The sequence below is a fragment of the Fusarium odoratissimum genome, assembly GCF_000260195.1.
Source record: "Fusarium odoratissimum NRRL 54006 unplaced genomic scaffold supercont1.1, whole genome shotgun sequence".
Classification (NCBI taxonomy): Eukaryota; Fungi; Ascomycota; class Sordariomycetes; order Hypocreales; family Nectriaceae; genus Fusarium; species Fusarium odoratissimum.
The window spans coordinates 908,915-927,533 of NW_022158687.1; the positions used below are offsets into that span (position 1 = coordinate 908,915).

Here is an 18,619-nt window from a genome sequence, read left to right on the forward strand (position 1 = left end):
CTATTCTCGCTCGCTCGCTCACACAAGCAGAATCTTAAGAACAAAGCCTAGAAACAAAAAAAGAACAAGGCCAAACTGATTCTTGAAACAACATTCGTCGATCCGATAGATGATGGATCCCATGGATTTGATGTGATCCATCCAATGTGGGGAAAAAGGTACCTGCTTGTCGCACTGACATTTTGGGGTAGCTCAAAGTACCACCTCGTACTTGCTCTGCTGTACCTGGGCTGTACCAAGCTGCACCAGGACCCCTAAGAAAATGGAGTCGAGCCTGCCAATCCAATTGGCCCCGTGGACCCCTTACGGCCTCGTGACTGGACGGCACGATTCAGGGCGCACCCACTGAAGAGGTCGCATCGTGACCCCTTGGAACCTGTCAAGTCCCAGGGACGGACAATGCGGCTGGAGCTTTTGATAAATACAGTGTCAGCTGACGAGGAAACTTACTATAGATTGCAGTTAAGGTTGCAGACCGCCATTGTTGGCTGGGCTCCTTTCTCAAAGAGTGTTAGATACTGTGCTACAAACACCAATTTGTCAACTCATGACCAGGGGATTGCCCACGATGACGAACGGAAACGCTTAGTGGCGGCGCTCTTGGCTGCACACTCACGCATTAAACTCAGGCGTGGCCGAGGTCACTGTTACAATACCAAGCTTATGATAAGACGACATGCTACCTATTTAACTACTGGGAATGATAAGCTTCTTCAAAAAGTATGTCATGCTGATAAAGTCATGGTACGTTTATAATTCATGTTTCTATGCTGATGCAGGTTCTAATATGCTGGCGCCATACGATGCAACACACAAAAGGAATGCATGTAAGTGAGACGATCAAAAGTATGTTACATGCGGCTCATCGCTTTCAATTCCTAACCAAAACTCGCCCTCTGCAAATATCCCACTTGCTGCTCTGTCACAGGCCATGCCGTTAGCCGCATTGGCCTTGCTCTCAAAGTGCGCTCTGCTGCATTTGCATTCATCCGCTTAACCGTTGTCGCCTTGTGAGCCGAGATTATATCCAGCCCCTCATCTCGTAAAACCTTCCCGGCTTCTGCCTTACCTTGCTCCTCTGGTGTATCTCGCCTTAATTCTTGCACCTCCTCAATGATATTGCCGCTCTCAGCGCGGCTACTATTCGAACCTTGAAAGGACTTGCATTCCGTAATACCTCTCTCCACTCGTTCTGAAAGAGGAAGCTGTGACATAACTTCCATGATCTCCCCATCCAACTCCACTGTTTGATCCGCCGCGGCGTTTCCAATGTGGAAGGCCATTGACATACGGAACTCAGGTGAAAATTCAGGATAGAGTAGTTTGCTCTCGATGGAGCGTGCCGTCTTTCCAACCAAGTCTTGTTCTTTCCAAAGCGCTTCGATCTGGAGTAGCCTTCTTTTTGAAGCGCTGACAGGGTCTGAAGCCGAATCCCGAGTCTGTGCACTTGACCCTTGCACATCGATTTGAGATGTCAAGTCTGCGCTTGCCAGATCACTCAGGAACTTGTAGAAATCGTAACGTGATATAGACAAATTGTCGAGAGTCGATGTGGGCACTTCGCCGCTTGCATCTCTAAGACCAGCGAGGTCGAGAAGAACCCGCACCCGACTGATCAGGTAAGAAGTGTCTTGATCCCTCCCGAGAAGCATCGAAGGCCATGTAATTGAACAGTCAGTGAAACCTTGGATGAGGCGCACAGCAGATCTCCAGTCAAGAGCCACAATACACTCATCAAACAACTGCCTGATCACATGCGTGCTGAGCACAACCTTGGCCTTCATGCACGTCACGAAAAACTCAGCAGCCTGATCAAATAGCTTCATGTGTAAAAGGCCTTGAATGGCAGCCTCAATGAGAGGTTTGTCCAATGGCGCATGCTCCCAGAAATAGTCGCCCGTCTGGGTCCATGTCTGAATCTTGTAGCTCTTGCGCCTTTCGTCAACTGCTCCATCATACGTTTCGTCCGCCAGTCTTCGTCTCAGTTTGGCGCCTGTCTCGCCATCAACACCAGCGAGACTTGCAAGACTGCGCAAGAAGCGACCATGGTTGCCTGAATTTTTGTAGTGATTCAAGATGGCAACAAACGTTGATGGGGTTGGTCTTAGTCGGCGGTAGTAGTAGAAGGAGTTGACTACTGGCTCTGATAGATACTTGTAGCCATGCTTATCGAAAGCAACGATCAACGTGTTGTATGTGTGCATATCGGCTGGATATGCAGATACAAGCAGATTATAACACACTCTACCCACCTTCTCCTTGAGGCTCAGCGTTGACCCAACGACTTTGCGAAGATCAGAGTTCAGATCGACCCGGTTCTTTATCACCCTCTCAGGATCATTCTCCACGAGATATCTGAAAGAATTCTTGTCATTTGCCAGCTGCATGGCCTCGTCGAAGCTGGGGCTCGGCAAATTGGACTTGTCATGGGCATTGGCGCGTTTGAGTAATTGTTGAACGAGATGGCTGAGCGTGCGCCCGGCGTTATGGAGTTGTTTGGTATTTAACGGGGTTCTTTGACGGATGCCAACATCTGTTTCTTCGCGCATGATGACTTGCTCAAGGCGATCGTAGTCCGTACGCCTAAGAGCATCCATCGTTGCTTGGTCGGGGCACTCGTACTCCTCGGTATGTACTCGGTTCAAGAACTCATCGATTCGGATGGTAGCAGGGTTGTAAATCTCCTTCATATATGGTCGGTTTGTGTATAGACTCTTGATGGCCCCCCATAATTGATCCATCTGGTGTAGAGCCACTTCGTTCTGGGCGGAGTCAATGCCATTCGTCGTCTGGCTCGCTTCGAGGTTCCGGAGTTGCAGCTGTGCCAATTCACGCCTTGTCTCCTCCAATTGCCGGTCCAATTCCTGCCTTCGGTCCTCCTTTCGTACGGCATCGACAATGGCGGCAGTCGCAAACATGGAGCTATAGCATGCTGTGAAGATATCGGCAAAGGTGACTTTTCGTGGTCGAGCCGCGGTTGTCACTCGCCGGCCGAGAGAGCTCACGACGGATTCGCAGGCGCGACATCCGCAGCGGTGAACCTGGCCGGCCCTCGACCACAAAGCCTGCATTTTAAGTGGCGGTCTGAAGCTCAGGACATCGCTCTGGAGCGATTGAGGGTCGTTGCTGTCGGCAATCGTTCAATTGAGGTGTTTCATGGAGCCATCATCAATCAAGAAATTGGCCAGTCACAGATCATTCGATTATTGAAGTCACGTGGGGTTTATGCCCGGTTGACCGCGGGTGCAGCTGGAATGCGCTATCGTCACACCCCCACCACATCCCACTAGAAGCTCATCGATACTGGAGCTCTTGAAACGACTGTATTTTGCTTCTAAAGCTTACATCGTCTAAGAATTCCATACCCAATTACAAAACTTACCATCTCGGTTGCTTCTCACATTTCACAGCATGTTTGCTCTGTATCTCACAGCTGATTTGCAAGGGTATGTACTAACAGCTTTTTGCCAACTCAAGCGAGCTTTACTGACGTGAGGGGCAACCTCAATATGACAGGGTCACAAACTTGCGCCCTGACGATACTCAAGACAACCCTTTTTGGTACATGTTCAAGGTTCAGTGTACTTCTTGTCGAGAGACTCATGCCAACCATGTTGGAGTCAACCGATTTGTACGTAACGGCTCGCCAGATTGGAAACGGTATACTAATTACCTTCTGAAGGAGACCAATGAGATGAGCGGAAGTCGAGGAGAGGCCAACTTTGTATGGAAGTGCAAGAACTGCAAGGTAACCTATTTGATATCAAATTGGTTTCATCTTACTAACATTGTGTAAGCGAGAGTCGTCAGCCTCTGTTAAGGCTGGACCTTTCCCATATGAGCAAACTGAACCAGCCAAGCCTCAAAAGATCCTCGAGTTCGACTGCAGAGGCCTCGAGTTCACCGAGTTCAAGGCTGAGGTATGTGAATTAATAAGTCGATGGAGAGCATATTAACGAACTGTAGGGTGAATGGCTGGCCGAGGGCGTCGAGACAGGAACCAAGTTTACTGGCATCGACTTGGAGGAGGGCGAGTGGTTCGAATACGATGAGAAGTCTAACGAGGAAGTAAGCATCAATGATGTCAAGTGGGAAGTCCGCCGCTCTTGAGATGACTTGAAGTTCGATATGTGTTGGTGTTGGGTTGAGCTGTTTGGTGTTTTGGAGCGTGCGGGCAGAGATGTTGTGTTATTCGGACAGGATAGAAAAGCCATATAAATGAGATGCATTCGAGTAGGCTCGAGGAATGAGATTCCCCTACAACATAGTCATAAGCAAACCAGCTTCGAATGTGAAAGATATAAGTCGCTGGTTTATTATCCCCTGCCTGATACTTTGTACGTTGTCAACGATTTGGCCAATCATATCCCAAAAAATATATCTTATCAGACCCGCTTTCACCATCATGTCTTGTCCGCAAAGGTTCCTTCAAGCGACCTGAGCTTCAATCTCGAGTCAACTTCAACAATTAAAAGATTCTGAAGCCCCAGATTTCCAAAATGGCGGTATCAGAACTTCCAGGAACTATCGATTTTCTCACCGATGCAGCACATCTCCTACGGGCCACGGCCCCAGAGACTTCTGCTCATCTCATGAGCCAACGCGGCCATCTTCTCCAGCAATATGGCGTAATACTTTCAGACGCTCAGCGACAACACGTATGCGGAGGCTGTGGAATCATCATGATCCCAGGTCAAGAAGCAACACTGAAGTTAGATGCTCGAAAAAGTCTTCATAGGAAGGCTAAGAGCAAAAAGTCAAGCGGCAACTCGACCCCTCAACCAACAGAAGATCTTCAGGGACCCTGCAAGATTTTGCACTGCGACAACTGCCAACGAGACACCAAGATTGTTATGCCGCCTCCAGGACCAGCTGTGAGGCGAACGACAGCACAGTCGAAAGTCAAGAAAGTTTCGACACCTGTTGACCAGCCCAAACAAACTTTGAATGCTAGCAGCAAGAAAAGAGCCAAAAATCGAAAGGCTGGTTTACAAGCCTTGCTTTCAGGACAAAAGCAACAAACAACGAATCCACTCAGTCTTTCTCACTTTATGAAATAAGAAATATCAGTGGACGCCTTGCCATCATGACTTCTATCCATCTCATGGATAGAGTCAATCGGATGAATCTAGGCCCGCTATCCTGAGTCATCCTGTCCCGAACGTTCTAGCGCCTGCCCGCCTCCAAAGTCTGCACTGGAACCCCATGACATAACTGGGCTTGCCCCTCCAAAAATTTCATGACCCCTCCATGGATTCAACCACCAAAAGACGATTGGATTTTCAAGATTCGATCCCAGCAGACAAAAAATTAAAAATGGCTACCGAAGACACAACCAAGCAGACCCCCGAGGAGTTCTTTCAGAGCATCGGCGACAAGGTTAACAAACTTGCCCCTGCTGCTGTTGATGCCCAAAATGCCGACGACGACGAGCGCGCTGTCGAAGAGATTGAGTCTCTGTGCATGAACTGCGGCAAGAATGTGAGTCAACACATGGTCGAACAAGTCGCATAGGAATCTGGCTAACAGGACTGTATAGGGTGTCACCAGACTTCTTCTCACTGCGATCCCCTACTTCCGCGAGGTCGTTATCATGTCCTTCTCCTGCGAGCACTGCCACACCCAGAACAACGAGATCCAGGCTGCCGGAACCGTCCAGCCCAAGGGAACCCACTACGAGCTGCGTTTGACAGACCTCGCCGACTTTTCGCGACAGGTTGTCAAGTCCGATACCTCCACCGTCAAGTTCATCGAGCTGGATCTCGAGATTCCTGCTGGCCGTGGCCAGCTTACAAATGTCGAGGGTCTCCTGACCACTGTCATTGAGGACCTTGAGATGGGACAAGAGGCGCGAAAGGAGCAGGCTCCCGAGGTGTACGTCAAGGTTGCTGAGATCATCGCCAAGGGTCGCGCCATGTTGATGGGCGACTCCTTTCCCTTCCGTGTCTGGGTCGATGACCCTGCCGGAAACTCGTTCATCGCCCCTGATCTCAAGGATGGTGTTGGAAAGTGGGAGAAGCACGAATATGCCCGAACTGCTGAGCAGAACGCCGCCCTTGGTCTCTCCGACTCCGACGCTAACGCTCAACAACCGCAAAACCCTGGCTTGACTGCTGATGGTGAAATCATCCCCAACGAAGTCTACAGCTTTCCCGCGACATGCCCTGGCTGCATGCATCCTTGCACCACACACATGAAGATGGTCGATATTCCCCACTTCAAGCAAGTTGTTCTCATGTCCACCGTGTGTGACGACTGCGGCTACCGCTCCAACGATGTCAAGACAGGTGGTGAGATTCCTGAGAAGGGCGAGAAGATCATCCTCGAAGTCAGCGACGGCGCCGACCTGGCACGTGATATTCTCAAGAGCGAGACTTGTGGCCTTGAGTGCCCCGAGCTTAAGCTCCAGGTCAACCCCGGCACCCTGGGTGGTCGCTTCACTACTGTTGAAGGTCTCCTGACCCAGGTCCGTGGTGATCTTCACTCTCAGATCTTCGAGGCCGACGGCTCGGGCCAGGGTGGTGACTCCCTCGCCAGCGACGAGAAGTCTCAGTGGACCGCCTTCTTTGACGGTCTTGATGCCGCCATCCGTGGCGAGAAGCCCTTCACAATTATCCTTACCGACCCCTTCGCCAGCAGCTACGTTCAGCCTCTCGTAGACCCCCCTGCTCCCGACCCCAAGATTCACCGTGAGAACTATACCCGTACAGATGAGGAAGAGGAGGAGCTTGGTCTCAAGGACATGAAGTTGGAGAACTACGGAGAGCAGGAGGAGGATAAGAAGGAGAAAGAGGGAAAGGAGACCGAGACTGCCGCTGAGAGGTAGCACTTGATATAATCCTCCTTTCCTGTTTTTCCTTTCAAAAGTCCAGCCTATAGATGAAGCAATGATTACAAAGTTATGATTCAATGTGATTTCTTAAATTCGTGTATGCTGTGCCACTCTTTATTCCTCTTGAGGCCGAACATTTGAATAATTTCCGTCCAAAATCCCACAGGCACCTCGAAGGTCGCTTCATTCGCATCAATCAAGGGTCTCTCCCAGACAAGATCAGCCTCGGACGCCTTGATGAATTTTGTTTTCTTAGCAAACTTCTAACCTAAAAAGGTGATAGGTGCAACAAGGACCATGGTATAACAAGTGAAGAAGCCACTGATGGTAAAGTTGCCAGGCAGGAATGTGCTGTATCCGTAGCAGCAGACATCGCATGTCAAGAACGTGGCCGAGATATAGGCGCTATAGGGCTGGAACCAGCCACAGTAGGGAGGTGTTGGGCGATCGATACCTTGTGCTTTACAAGCTCGGTAGAAGAAAATGTACGTAATTGAGATCACGATGTGGTCGATGATCTCAGCGGCGGTGATGACATTGGTGAGCCAGGTGAGGACGACAACGGAGTCACTTGAGACGGCCAAAAAGGCTGGAAAAGGGAATGGCATGACGATGCCTAGACAGTAAACAGGGAGACCGAGGGATGTGCACTTGAGTAAGAATTTGGGGGCCTGTCCCTAAGAGCCAAGCCGTAAAGGGACCGGGTTCCGTAGTATGTCAGGGCGTTACCAGACGAGAATATGCTTGAGACGAGAAGGCCATTGACGACATGGTAAAGAACTCCTGTTCCAAGATTTCCCATGGCGATAACATAGGGGGAGGCAGCTCCTGTTCCAGCACCGTCAACCCCGTTGACAATACCCACAAGGGTAGGGTCATTGTAAGGGAGAATGATACAACACAGAGGGACGACAGAATAAAAAATATACCGAACCGGATGTATGTGGTTTTAAAAGCATTCTTGAGGTAAACCCGCGGCGACTTGGCCTCTCCGGCGATCTTAGAGACATACCCAGGGCCAACACAGGTGAAAGCTGCGATCCAGAGGGGAGCCGAGGAACCCCTAGAACCTTCCAAGATCTCCGTCTGTTATGTACTCTGCGAAAGAGCCTGGATTGCTCTAGTAGCGGAGCCCGTATGCATCGTGTTCGGGGGTTAACGCCGACCATTGTGATGAAGGTGAAGAAGAGGACAACCTTTCCGATCGAGAGCCAAATTCAGCTTCGCCGAACCATTTCACGGCACCCACGTTGATAACACTAGGATTTGCATGTTAATAGGAATCGAACAGAGTATGCAGCTTGAGCTCACCCACAAAGAACAATACAAGCCGCACAACTGCTGCAACAGGTATATCATCCCTCCAAAACTTAAGCACAACATTCAAAGCCGGTACCTCAAACGGCACCCTGAGGGCTTCATAGAGAAAGAAGTTCCACCCAACCATGAAACCAAAAGCCTCGTCAACCCAGTGTCCCGCCATCCTAATGAAAGCACCGGACACAGGATGCTGCACTGCCATCTCAGCCATGCAGTTATTAACAAGGCCTACCATGGCAGAGTATAAGGTGTAAGCGAGAAACAGACTTCCTGGGCCACCATGGGCGAGGCCAGTGCCGATAGAGATGAAGACAGGAGTTCCGATTGAGCCTCCGATAGCTATGAGTTGGATTTGACGATTGCCTAGCGTGTGGTGGAGTTGAGAGGTGTGAGTTATTGTGCTTGATGATGCTGCCGTTGGAGGGGACGTTTGAAGGGAACTGTCAGAAGGAAAATAGGTGAGCCGAAAGAGATTGGAATAGGAGAAGGGGTGTCAGATCAAGAAAGAGTGATAAGAAACCCAGCTTGAAACTCGACCGCGACTTTGGATATGTGAAGACTTACAAGTTTATCAGTCTCTCTTGTCCCTAGAAGTGTAACATATGTTCAAGGTTAGCGTAGCCGCCGAATGTCTTGGTGTCCTGACCATCTTTGCATCCTGACCTGTCCCAAGATGGTAATTTGCAATACTCTTCAATCTACAATGATCATACAGATGGATGGGACCATGTAAGCATATTTGGTCTCCCCGCATCCTCCACATTTACCCCAGGTTAAGGTATCGGAATGAGTACAGTGCTATGGATGTTGAGGTCGATCACTTGTTTCCCGCTGTTTATTTAGTGGAGGTTACTCTATATTGAGCTTTAAAACTATCTTTGAAATGATTATATTGAGACCTCAGATCAGTACTTGACTGAAGGTCTATGATATCAAGTGTTTCCTCGTCCTTGAGTTATCATCTCTTTACATCATCTTCAACTCCATGGCAGAAGCAATACAATCACTATGCTTAAGACACTTTGTCATTACAAGATTATGACAGTATAAATAGCCTTAAAGAAGCCAAACTACCCGGTGATTAGCATGACAGCTTCCTGATTCTGATTATATACCGCAATTGTCGGGTTCCTGGCCGAGTTTTATTCAGTGCGGGAACTCGCTCTGCAAGGAGGAGAAGATTCTTTATTGTGCATTATCGTTTAAATCTTTCTTGTATTATTGAAAAGTAAGGGGAATGGGAGTCTCTGACAGATAACATGGACGCTATAATCACTTCAGGCGCGATGCATAATTCATTGGGAAAGGCTGTTTATATATCCTTGCCATATTTAACTAGAGCCAATTCCAAACCCAATACTCCACAAGGTTCCGTTATGGTTAATGACCTCTTCATAGTGTTTAATGAAGAAATGGTAAATAAACATGCCGTTGGAAAAGGGCGTTTCTCCAACTGTAGCATTTCCGTATCGACGATCCTCAAGAACTCCTGAGTCATCTTTGAATGTCGTCGGGAACCGCGCCCGAAATAAAATATGTTGGAGTTCTTCTCCAACATAGTTTCCCCTCTCTACCCCAAAATTTGAATTCGGCTCGACGACAGTTGCGCTCATGATAGCATTTCGGGGTTCAGAGCCGATCGGAATCGAAGCCGAGCCTAGATACAGCGAGTACCGTCTGATGGCTAGTGAGCTCGGGATCAACTATCAAGATGCTACCTCAGCCGTACACCATTCCTCCCAAGGAAACCTCTTTGCAAGTCTTGCATGAGAATCAGGGTGAAGGGGAGCGGGATGTGAAGCTATCGACATGATACACACAAGTGGAAGCGTCATGAGGATACTGATGATAACTTTATACTGTAGCAGATGACCAGAGAAAACAATATCTGACAGCCCCGAAGACGATCGATCATGTCTCTATGTAGTTATTTATGAAGAAACCGTGTACAGGGTGACGATGTTTGTAGAAAGCATATGCTTGCTTACCTGTTGAGGGCAGGCTTCTCAGCTTGGACAAGAACACTTAAAATAATAAATAGAACGAAGAGAATCGTAGTTACGGAACAATATTACCGAGATAGGGTGTCACACGATCATGATAAGACAGGAATTGGGCCTAGACACCAGGATTCATCTCATCTACACTCCCAACTCTCCTAGACATTGCTCATACAAGTCAATAGAAAATGATGAGGAAATTACAAGACTCATGAGCTACATAGATAAATAATCCCCATTCCGTAAACATATACAGTTGAATGTTGTCAAGAAACACGATAGTACAGAATCTTAACATGAGTATCATACTGATAAAGGTCGGGGGTGTGTTATTAACGCCTGGTATGCAGAGGCAAAGCCGTTGCCCCTTAGGATCTGGGTTTAATTCATCTAGCTAGGACTATACCAGACTACTGTAACTACACAATGGTGATCGAGTGTTTGTGGACGATGGGGGGTGACCTGTAAGTGATCTTCTGGACAACCGCCACAGAGTCTATTTTGAAGCAATGGATAGTTGGTTCGTTCTTTTTTTTCTCTTGCTTCTTATCTCATATTCATCGTGTTTTTGACAATCGCTGTTCCATCTCACAATGGGTAGATCCTATGTTAAAGAGCTAACTCTCCGCTCCTGACATATACTATCTACCCAACTGAAGTCTTGTACCTCTGAACCTCATGTTACATATCGCTTCTATCGTTATCTAACTTCAAACGTATACCAGGTTTCCTTGCTGCGGGAACTATATCCGACCTACACACCAGTTGAACCGAACTATCACCAAACTTGACAAGACGATGCAAGAGAAGCATGAACCCCAGGTGATAGAAACGCTAGAAGGTCGAGATCCGAGGCTTCAGTCTATTTTTGGCAATTGTTTTGACTATTGACATGCTTCTTCCTCCCTCTTGCATCGGTATTTGGTATAGACTAATGAAGTTCATGATCATTTGACCGAAGAATGATGGCTCGATATACACCCTTCCCCTCAACGAGGCATCTGCGATAGCAAGCCATCCTTTTGATTGGGTAATCCACTGTAGTCTATCATAGGTTGGACAGGAGCGTCTTAGATATAAAACACCGGAGTTCGTCTATGCCTTGCCCTTCTTATCTTGAGCTCTACAATTCAGAACTGATACATACACTCACCTCAACTTTGGACTTCTTCCGTACAGGAGTCGGGTATCAAATCTCGATACATCTTAGTCAAGATGCCTTCAGTAATCTACGACACACCTACTGCCCTCCCACTCCGCAAGCCAGCCCCCTTCGTTATCGGTCCAACCAACAAAGCTCCCTTCCGACCTACCAACAAGATCCCACAAGATGTCATCGAAACAGCTCAAGCTACACCCATTGAAGAGTTCGACGCCAAGAAGCACGTCAACTTCGAGTTTCCCAAGCGGACTTACACCATGAAGGAATGGGGATACGAGAACCAGGGCGTCTCTCCCATCGCTGCCTCCGAACCTTTCTCTCTTTTCACTGAAGCTACCGTCAAGCAAGTCCGACGTGAACTTCTCAGCGAAGATGTTCTTAGAACGTGCCAGTATGCTTCGACTTTTACGAAGAACCAGATTCGAGGATATACTCAAAAGTTCATCACTCCACACAATAATGATAGGTTATTTAGCTAATATCTTATAGACAAGCACCCTTTGCTCACGCTCTTTGGAAGAGTCCCGAAGTTCAGCAAGCTGTTTCAAAAGTCGCTGGTATTGATCTAGTTCACGCATTTGAGTATGAGATCGGCCATTGCAACCTGCTCTTCAGCGATGGCGAAGACGAGAAGAAGGGAGCTAGCGATAACGTTGGCTTTTCTTGGCACTATGATAGCTTTCCGTTTGTCTGTGTTACAATGCTTTCAGACTGCTCTGATATGAAGGGTGGTGAAACTGCAGTCCTCAAAGGTGATGGCGAGGTTCTGAAAGTTCGCGGCCCAACCATGGTGAGTTACATGGCCACCTAACATAGACATATAAACTAATAGTATTTTAGGGCACTGCAGTGATTCTTCAAGGTCGCTACGTCCAACACGCCGCACTCAAGGCCATCGGCAAGGAACGCATCTCCTTCATCACAGCATTCCGTCCCAAGTCTCCCTTTGTCAAGGACGAGATGGTCCTCACGGGTTCTCGACCCATAAGTAACCAGTCAGAACTTGTATATGACTACTGCACCTACCGAGCAGACGTTCTTGAGATACGGTTTCGAGAACACGCCAAGAAGCTTCGCGAGCTGCAAGCTGCGGGTATCAAGTTCAATCCCGGTGCCGTGAGGGAGTTTCTCCAGGAGCAGAAGGAGATGTTGGAGGCGACCCTTTTGGAGATGGTTCCTATTTATGATGTTGTTGAAGTTGAGTAGGCTTTGTGTAACTATTAACTAGCGAAGTATGATTCGTATGAGTAGTGAACGATTGTATAAGAATATATGTAGGGTACACGTGACTCAGTGGAAGAAAGTCCGGAAGACTTGAATAGATTCCCCGAGCCTCGGCTCCGGGGTGGACTCCCCTCACGACTCCACTTTAGCCGGGGAAGCTTCTTACCCAACAGGGGCATACCCCAGATGGAACTCCAAGCCTCGGCTCCATGATCAAGACATTAATAGCATCAAAACCCGCCTTTTTCGTAATCTCAATCTACTTGACATAATACCAGAGTTGCAAGTAAACACACTCACGCCATGTCTGACAAGGCGCAGAGTCGTATCAATGCCATTGGCAAGCAACTTCTTCCACCTATCAACAAGGTAGCTCCGGGATCAAGTAAGCTTCGTGTCGAGGGCAAAGTCGTCATCATAACAGGTATTGCAACGCGAGAACTCCTTGAATGAATATTGTTGACTCGAAAAAAGGTACAAACTCGCCGCTGGGTATCGGTCGTGCTACAGCGCATCAATACGCTGAAAGCGGTGCCCGAGCATTGTATCTCTGCGACTTTGACGATACGCACCTTGAGTCTCATAAGAAGGAGATCAACGCTGCGTTTCCCAAGGTGGAAATTCACACGAGGCGTTTCGATGCCGCAGATGAGGACAAGGTCAAGGAGGTAGTCGATGACGCGATCCAACGCTACGGTCGCTTGGACGTCTTCTTTGCTAATGCTGGAGTCGTCGGTCGAACCACGCTGTTCTCTGACTTCAGCAAAGATGAGTTTATGTCGATACTCAACACCAACACGTCAAGGTATGCGAATTTCTCCACATTATATACTAGATCAGTATCATCTAAATTATATTGCAGTGTCTTTCTAGCTGCCAAGTACGCGGCACCAGCTATGATGCAAACTTCTGCCGATAAGCCTCAAGCCAGCGGCAGTATCATCGGTACAGCGTCTGTCGCAGGAATCCGCTCCAATGCCGGATCCACGCCATACTCAGCCTCCAAAGCAGCCGTGGTATCTCTCGCCCAGACGATATCATACCAGCTCGCTGGAACAGGCGTACGTATGAACGCTATCTGCCCAGGTCTCATTGAGACCGGCATGACAGCGCCTGTGTACGAAGCCGCGAGGGCTCGTGGAAGTGAGAAGAAGATTGGACAGCTGAACCCTATGAAGAGGGGCGGTCATGCTGATGAGATCGCTCGTGTTGCGCTCTTCTTGGGAAGTGATGAGAGTAGTTATGTTAATGGACAGGCATGGGCAGTAGATGGAGGGCTGAGCGCTGGGCACCCCTTTGTTCCTGGAAAACTGGGCTGATTGTCTGTCAGGGGGGAGTATAGTTCAGCTCTGGTATACCACCCACGACACTGGGCCTCATGAGTAGACACTCGCATTTCAGCTCAGCTCATATCACAGCGTTTCCGAATACTCATATTATTTACTAGCCTTCTCCCATACTCATTGCTTTCCGTATCCAACTTTGATCTTCCTTACCTCGGAGTGTTTAGGTGTTGATTCGTGATGTTTGCTGCATTAGGCCTATATCTGAACATAAGACACGCTCCCTGTACCCATCAAACTCATCAAGTTGAACCACTAAACAACAACGTGTTTGCATCGGAACTCGTCCCAAGATCGACGCAACTCTTAGCTCAGGCGGTAACCTCCGCGAATCCAGCTACTTGGATGTGATGAGGGTTCCGATGAAACTGAACTGTCTACCAATCGCATCATGATCGAGCGACATGTGGTGTTTGTTTGGCAACTCGAGGCAAATATTGTTTCTATTTCTGCCTTTATTCGATATTCTGACGTGTTTTCTAGCTTTTTCTCTCGCTGTGATCGCCGCTTTCAACTATCTTTGTTCTCTCCGTGTTCCGCCTCGAGGTCATCAATCTGATATACTTACTGTTCATGACACTGTATACACAATAGATCTATCAACAATGAGCCAACTGTTCTCAAGGCACAAGCTGATCATTGCCTTTGTTCACATGCCGTTATTACTGCCGATAACTATAACCTTGATTCAAACAAAGATCACCGAATGACACCATCAGGAGAACTTTAAACTTCTGGAATTCTCCGTCACACCATCACCAAAACGCAATAATCCACCAACGCCCATCTCTAAATTTCCCATTAACTCAAGGGATGGTATGATCTATATGTCGTTTCGTTTGACTTAAACATGTCCGTCGACTAAAAATATGGAGACTCAAGTGTCGGAGTACGACTCTAGTCGAAACCAAATCCTGACTCAAAATACCCCCTTAAAAGATCCTGAAACACCCAACGATGGAGAAACCCTTGAGCAACGGAGCTTCAATCCATGTAATGGCAAGGAAACATTCTCCAAAAATGTGATTGATAAACGTGAGCCGCGTCATCTTCAGCATTGACTGCCAATGAGGCCAAGACTTAGACGCCTACAACGTCCCCGATATATCGAATATCGACAAGGTCTCTAAACACGAAACTTGAAACTGTTAGTCTTATCCATCGGCCTTTTTTTCCTGCAAAATAACAAACTCAATCCATCAGATCTTTCCACTAATGCAGTCAAAAGTTTACCCCTTGTCCCTTGCAGAGATCGCCAGGGGATCCAATCGTGGTTAATCAACTCCCTGCTTGTGTTTGTCAGAGCCTCTGGATCTTGAAACCATCAGCTTGCCATCGGAGCTGGGATTCGCTGGCGTCAATATGGAACGTCTACGCGAGTTCTGGGTTACGTTCGGTAATAGGAGTAGTTGAGAGGCTTTAACGACCGTCCCATGTTTTAGTTTCGAGGAACATTGTATATAAATGTCCGTTTCTCTGATGTTTCTGCTCAGCTTCTGGTTCTCTCCATCGCCACTTTCCTTCGCTCTTTTATTTCATCACTAGACTTTCAGTTGCAGGCATCTGTGGTCAGTCTTTTTTCACGATCTTTTCCCTCTTTTTTATTTCCTTCAAGTACATTATATCCTTCTTTTAAGATCAAAATGGCTGTCCTTAACCTTGTCACTTTGGCTTTGGCCCTTTCTTCTCCGGCCATGGCCCGACCTCGCCCACAGTTTGGCAACGGCGGCGATGCCCAAACACCCGGTGCTGGTCTCGGCGGTGCTCTCCCTACTGTCCTTCCCAGTGGTGGCTCTGGCCTCATTCCTTCTGGTCTTCCCAGCCTAGGAGGCGGTAACGGAGGTGCCATCCCAACCCCTGGCAGTGGCTTCAACTTGCCCGGCAGCGGCAGTGGTAACGATGCTCCTGCTACCACTCCGGGCACTGGCGGTGGCTTCTTTGGTGGCGGCCGTGGTGGTGGCATTCCCGGCCTTGGAAACCTCCCATTCTTTGGAGGAGGTAACGGAGGCAACGGTGGTAACGGAGGTGGCTTCTTCGGCGGTGGCGGTAACACCAATACTCCCCCCGCCGCAGCTCCAAGCGGTGGTCTGCCTGGAGGAAATGATGGCAACACCGGCGGTGATGCTTCTGTCCCTGCTCCTATTCAAACTCCGGGCACCGGTGGTGTACAAGGTGCATCCAGTGGCTTCCGAGGCCGTGGTCGATCTCGCAACCAAGACTCACCTTCGACCCCTGGAGGCAGTGGTAACTCTGAGGGTGGAAACGGTGGCGGCCTCAGTGGAAGCCAGCCGAGCGGTGCCATCCCTACTTTCGTTGCCGGACCCGGTAACGGTTTCGGCGAGGGAGGCAATGGTGGTAACGGAGGAAACGGTGGAAATGGAGGAAACGGCGATGCCACTGAGGCTCCTGTCGCTCCCACTCTTGTCCCTACCCCAGGCAGTGGACTCGAGGGCCCAGGCACTGCTCCCAGCGGCGTCATCCCTACTTTCGTTGCTGGACCAGGAAACGGTTTCGGTGAGGGTAACAGCCCTGGCACCCCTAGCGCTCCCATTCAGACTCCTGGCAGCGGAAACCAGCCTGGCGGTGGTCTAGGTGGAAGCCAGCCCAGTGGTACCATTCCTACTTTTGTCGCTGGACCTGGCAATGGTTTCGGTGAGGGGGGCAACTCTGGCAGCCCTGACACTCCCGTCCAGACACCCGGCAGTGGAAGCTCACCCGGAGGTGACCTCACTCAACCTGGCAGCGGAAACGGCAGCGGAAACGGCAGTGGAAACGGCAGTGGAAACGACAACGGAAACGGCAACCTCCCTGGCGGTGATCAGACTCAGCCCAGCGGTGTCATTCCTACCTTCGTCGCTGGACCTGGTAACGGTTTCGGCGGTGGTAACGGTCCCGTCGCTACCCCTACTCCCGGTGCTGGCCTGGGTGGCGGTAACAACAACACCCCCGGTGTCCCTGAGACTCCCGTTCAGACCCCAGGAGCCGGTAGCGGCAGCGGAAGCCAGCCTGGAGGTGCTATCCCAACCTTCGTTGCTGGCCCCGGCCAAGGCTTCGGTGGTGGCGATGGCCAGAACGGAGGCTTCCAGAAGCGAGCTCGATCGTCTAAGTAAACGGATTCATGTTGAGTAGACAATGATTTTGATGGATCTTCTATGTTTAGGAAATGAAGAGAATAATTCGTATTCCTATAATTCTTGGGTGAAAAGCAGGGCTTAGCACTTCACTATGTATCTACCTCCATGGCAGCACCTTGGGTTGTCGATAGAGCAATTTTGGCGAACATATCTTCCTTCCAGTGCATGTACTTTGTCCGTTTCGCCTCGCTGAGAAAGTCGTACTTGTCTTGAAACATGGTGTCTGCCTTTTTGATTTGCATCTTTGGGATCGTCTCCTCATCCTGCATCTCGACGTCCTCGAGGTGGCTTCTTTGGGACAGCTTGACGACATCTGCGATTCCTTGATACCAGTCACCCGTGAGCCATGCTCGTTCGTTGACTTTAGCAACCGCATCGTCGAAATCCTTGGACTTGACGGTCGACCAACCTTCCCAAGCATCCTCCCCCGCCAGATCCTTAACTATAACTTCATTTCGTGCTCTGGCAAGTAGAGCAAGGATCTCTTTTCGGAGAGGGACATATCCTTCCCTGTCAATACCTTCGCCAGAAGCAAGAGCTTTGACCCGCATAGTTACGAAAAAGTAGATAGCGGCAAACAAAGCCGTGAGATTCTGCAGAACCCACTCGTCATCTGTTCGTCGACCTGCAGGTGTTATGATGTTCTCCATGCCAGCCAAAATCGTAGGAGCCAGCTTCTTGTGGTCAGTTTCTGCACATACCCATCTTGTGGTAGGTTGAATCCATGCATGAAGATTAACTCCGGCGAAAGCTTCCTTCTTGCGAATAGATTTTGTCGGTGTACCAGTAGCCCCCTTTGTTGGTGTCCTGAACTGCGCTAAACTTTGTTCTTTTGTTGGTGTTGCTCTTGATGGTAGTGGTCGTGAGCCAGAGGCGGGTGAGTTATCGGCATCACGGAATCTTGAACCCGGTGTTCTTGTTCGTCCTGGAGTAGCTCTTGTAGGAGTTGAGTTGCCGCGCAGAATGTTATCAAGATGAGTGTAGAGACGCTTGTAGATACGAGGAGGAATTGGTGGTCTCGGTTCGATAGGCGGAAGATCAAGAGTGATTTTTAGGCTGCTATTGTCAGCTTTATATCCCAAATTGATCTCATAATACATACCGATCACACGCAATGTTTGCGCAAGCATATGTTCTAGCAATCTCTTCATCTGCCTTTAGGGTACTTGCTTGATGCCGAGACTGGGCAAGCAAAGAACCTGCAAGTTCAACGAGAGCTGGAGGTAGATCAGAGCCATATGTTGGCATTAATGAGAGCAGCGCTTGCTCAATTTGGCGACTCATATTGTATTTGGAGTTCTTGTAGCCGCCAGGTTTGGTGTGGCTTGTGATAGCAAGGAGTCAATATTCAGATGGAGAACGCGGTTGATATGGAGACGCGTTCAACAGTGGTTTATTTCTGACGCCAAATCACGGGATATGGACTAACGTCCGTCACCCAAAGACTGGCCACCCCCACAGACCGGCCACCTCACTTTTAACCCAGCCACCCAATTTATATATACTTTAAACAGTCACAACTCTACCAATTTAATTCCAATTAATTTCAAACTAACGCCAATCAATTCAGAATGCCTTCTTTTACTGAAAAAGATATGAGCGCC

General features: G+C 48.9%; 11 protein-coding genes across 12 annotated transcripts; 7 read left to right on the forward strand and 4 right to left on the reverse strand.

Annotated features, from left to right (window-relative positions):
* The first annotated feature begins 103 nt into the window (after window positions 1–103).
* FOIG_00332 (uncharacterized protein) lies at window positions 104–807 on the forward strand. Its single transcript, XM_031196423.1, has one exon. It carries the CDS (start codon window positions 400–402, stop codon window positions 754–756), a length of 357 nt encoding a protein of 118 aa, XP_031072190.1. The 5' UTR covers window positions 104–399; the 3' UTR covers window positions 757–807.
* Window positions 686–3,183, reverse strand: FOIG_00333 (uncharacterized protein). Its single transcript, XM_031196424.1, has one exon. The coding sequence runs from the start codon at window positions 3,069–3,071 to the stop codon at window positions 879–881; it is 2,193 nt and encodes a 730-aa protein (XP_031072191.1). The 5' UTR covers window positions 3,072–3,183; the 3' UTR covers window positions 686–878.
* Window positions 3,184–3,249: 66 nt separating this feature from the next.
* FOIG_00334 (uncharacterized protein) lies at window positions 3,250–4,394 on the forward strand. 2 transcript variants are annotated; one of them, XM_031196425.1, is made up of 5 exons: window positions 3,250–3,446; window positions 3,517–3,631; window positions 3,683–3,748; window positions 3,798–3,920; window positions 3,967–4,394. In XM_031196425.1, the coding sequence occupies exons 1-5, from the start codon at window positions 3,412–3,414 to the stop codon at window positions 4,108–4,110; spliced, it is 483 nt and encodes a 160-aa protein (XP_031072192.1). In that variant the 5' UTR covers window positions 3,250–3,411; the 3' UTR covers window positions 4,111–4,394. The 2 variants fall into 2 exon arrangements, with proteins under 2 accessions (XP_031072192.1, XP_031072193.1); XM_031196426.1 differs by lacking the exon at window positions 3,250–3,446 and having other exon boundaries at window positions 3,448–3,631.
* Window positions 4,395–4,499: 105 nt separating this feature from the next.
* FOIG_00335 (uncharacterized protein) lies at window positions 4,500–5,060 on the forward strand (the record flags this gene model as incomplete). The annotated part of the gene is made up of 1 exon (XM_031196427.1): window positions 4,500–5,060. The coding sequence occupies one exon, from the start codon at window positions 4,500–4,502 to the stop codon at window positions 5,058–5,060; it is 561 nt and encodes a 186-aa protein (XP_031072194.1).
* A 190-nt stretch (window positions 5,061–5,250) lies between these two features.
* Window positions 5,251–6,826, forward strand: FOIG_00336 (zinc finger protein; the record flags this gene model as incomplete). The annotated part of the gene is made up of 2 exons (XM_031196428.1): window positions 5,251–5,481; window positions 5,540–6,826. The coding sequence occupies 2 exons, from the start codon at window positions 5,251–5,253 to the stop codon at window positions 6,824–6,826; spliced, it is 1,518 nt and encodes a 505-aa protein (XP_031072195.1).
* Window positions 6,827–7,095: 269 nt separating this feature from the next.
* On the reverse strand, window positions 7,096–7,440 carry FOIG_00337 (uncharacterized protein; the record flags this gene model as incomplete). Its single annotated transcript, XM_031196429.1, has 1 exon — window positions 7,096–7,440. One exon carries the CDS (start codon window positions 7,438–7,440, stop codon window positions 7,096–7,098), a length of 345 nt encoding a protein of 114 aa, XP_031072196.1.
* Window positions 7,441–7,550: 110 nt separating this feature from the next.
* Window positions 7,551–9,765, reverse strand: FOIG_00338 (uncharacterized protein; the record flags this gene model as incomplete). Its single annotated transcript, XM_031196430.1, has 2 exons — window positions 7,551–8,491; window positions 9,513–9,765. 2 exons carry the CDS (start codon window positions 9,763–9,765, stop codon window positions 8,106–8,108), a joined length of 639 nt encoding a protein of 212 aa, XP_031072197.1. The 3' UTR covers window positions 7,551–8,105.
* Window positions 9,766–11,367: 1,602 nt separating this feature from the next.
* FOIG_00339 (uncharacterized protein) lies at window positions 11,368–12,520 on the forward strand (the record flags this gene model as incomplete). Its single annotated transcript, XM_031196431.1, has 3 exons — window positions 11,368–11,753; window positions 11,804–12,104; window positions 12,155–12,520. 3 exons carry the CDS (start codon window positions 11,368–11,370, stop codon window positions 12,518–12,520), a joined length of 1,053 nt encoding a protein of 350 aa, XP_031072198.1.
* Window positions 12,521–12,702: 182 nt separating this feature from the next.
* On the forward strand, window positions 12,703–14,258 carry FOIG_00340 (3-oxoacyl-[acyl-carrier protein] reductase). Its single transcript, XM_031196432.1, has 3 exons — window positions 12,703–12,962; window positions 13,013–13,343; window positions 13,401–14,258. Exons 1-3 carry the CDS (start codon window positions 12,842–12,844, stop codon window positions 13,855–13,857), a joined length of 909 nt encoding a protein of 302 aa, XP_031072199.1. The 5' UTR covers window positions 12,703–12,841; the 3' UTR covers window positions 13,858–14,258.
* A 994-nt stretch (window positions 14,259–15,252) lies between these two features.
* On the reverse strand, window positions 15,253–18,425 carry FOIG_00341 (uncharacterized protein). Its single transcript, XM_031196433.1, has 2 exons — window positions 18,118–18,425; window positions 15,253–18,071 (listed from the first exon to the last, which is right to left on the reverse strand). The coding sequence occupies exons 1-2, from the start codon at window positions 18,297–18,299 to the stop codon at window positions 17,105–17,107; spliced, it is 1,149 nt and encodes a 382-aa protein (XP_031072200.1). The 5' UTR covers window positions 18,300–18,425; the 3' UTR covers window positions 15,253–17,104.
* FOIG_00342 (uncharacterized protein) lies at window positions 15,361–17,181 on the forward strand. Its single transcript, XM_031196434.1, has one exon. The coding sequence runs from the start codon at window positions 15,525–15,527 to the stop codon at window positions 16,989–16,991; it is 1,467 nt and encodes a 488-aa protein (XP_031072201.1). The 5' UTR covers window positions 15,361–15,524; the 3' UTR covers window positions 16,992–17,181.
* Window positions 18,426–18,619: the final 194 nt, after the last annotated feature.

What these genes read in the sequence shown, in the direction of transcription:
- FOIG_00332 (XM_031196423.1), top strand. Translation starts at nt 400, where the DNA reads ATGCGGCTGGAGCTTTTGATAAATACAGTGTCAGCTGACGAGGAAACT.
- FOIG_00333 (XM_031196424.1), bottom strand. Translation starts at nt 3,071, where the DNA reads ATGCAGGCTTTGTGGTCGAGGGCCGGCCAGGTTCACCGCTGCGGATGT.
- FOIG_00334 (XM_031196425.1), top strand. Translation starts at nt 3,412, where the DNA reads ATGTTTGCTCTGTATCTCACAGCTGATTTGCAAGG. An exon ending in CTCACAGCTGATTTGCAAGG is followed by an intron (nt 3,447 to 3,516) that starts GTATGTACTAAC and finishes TCAATATGACAG; the next exon opens with GGTCACAAACTTGCGCCCTG. An exon ending in GGAAGTGCAAGAACTGCAAG is followed by an intron (nt 3,749 to 3,797) that starts GTAACCTATTTG and finishes ACATTGTGTAAG; the next exon opens with CGAGAGTCGTCAGCCTCTGT.
- FOIG_00340 (XM_031196432.1), top strand. Translation starts at nt 12,842, where the DNA reads ATGTCTGACAAGGCGCAGAGTCGTATCAATGCCATTGGCAAGCAACTT. An exon ending in CAAAGTCGTCATCATAACAG is followed by an intron (nt 12,963 to 13,012) that starts GTATTGCAACGC and finishes ACTCGAAAAAAG; the next exon opens with GTACAAACTCGCCGCTGGGT. An exon ending in CTCAACACCAACACGTCAAG is followed by an intron (nt 13,344 to 13,400) that starts GTATGCGAATTT and finishes ATTATATTGCAG; the next exon opens with TGTCTTTCTAGCTGCCAAGT.
- FOIG_00342 (XM_031196434.1), top strand. Translation starts at nt 15,525, where the DNA reads ATGGCTGTCCTTAACCTTGTCACTTTGGCTTTGGCCCTTTCTTCTCCG.
- FOIG_00341 (XM_031196433.1), bottom strand. Translation starts at nt 18,299, where the DNA reads ATGAGTCGCCAAATTGAGCAAGCGCTGCTCTCATTAATGCCAACATAT. An exon ending in GCAAACATTGCGTGTGATCG is followed by an intron (nt 18,072 to 18,117) that starts GTATGTATTATG and finishes TGACAATAGCAG; the next exon opens with CCTAAAAATCACTCTTGATC.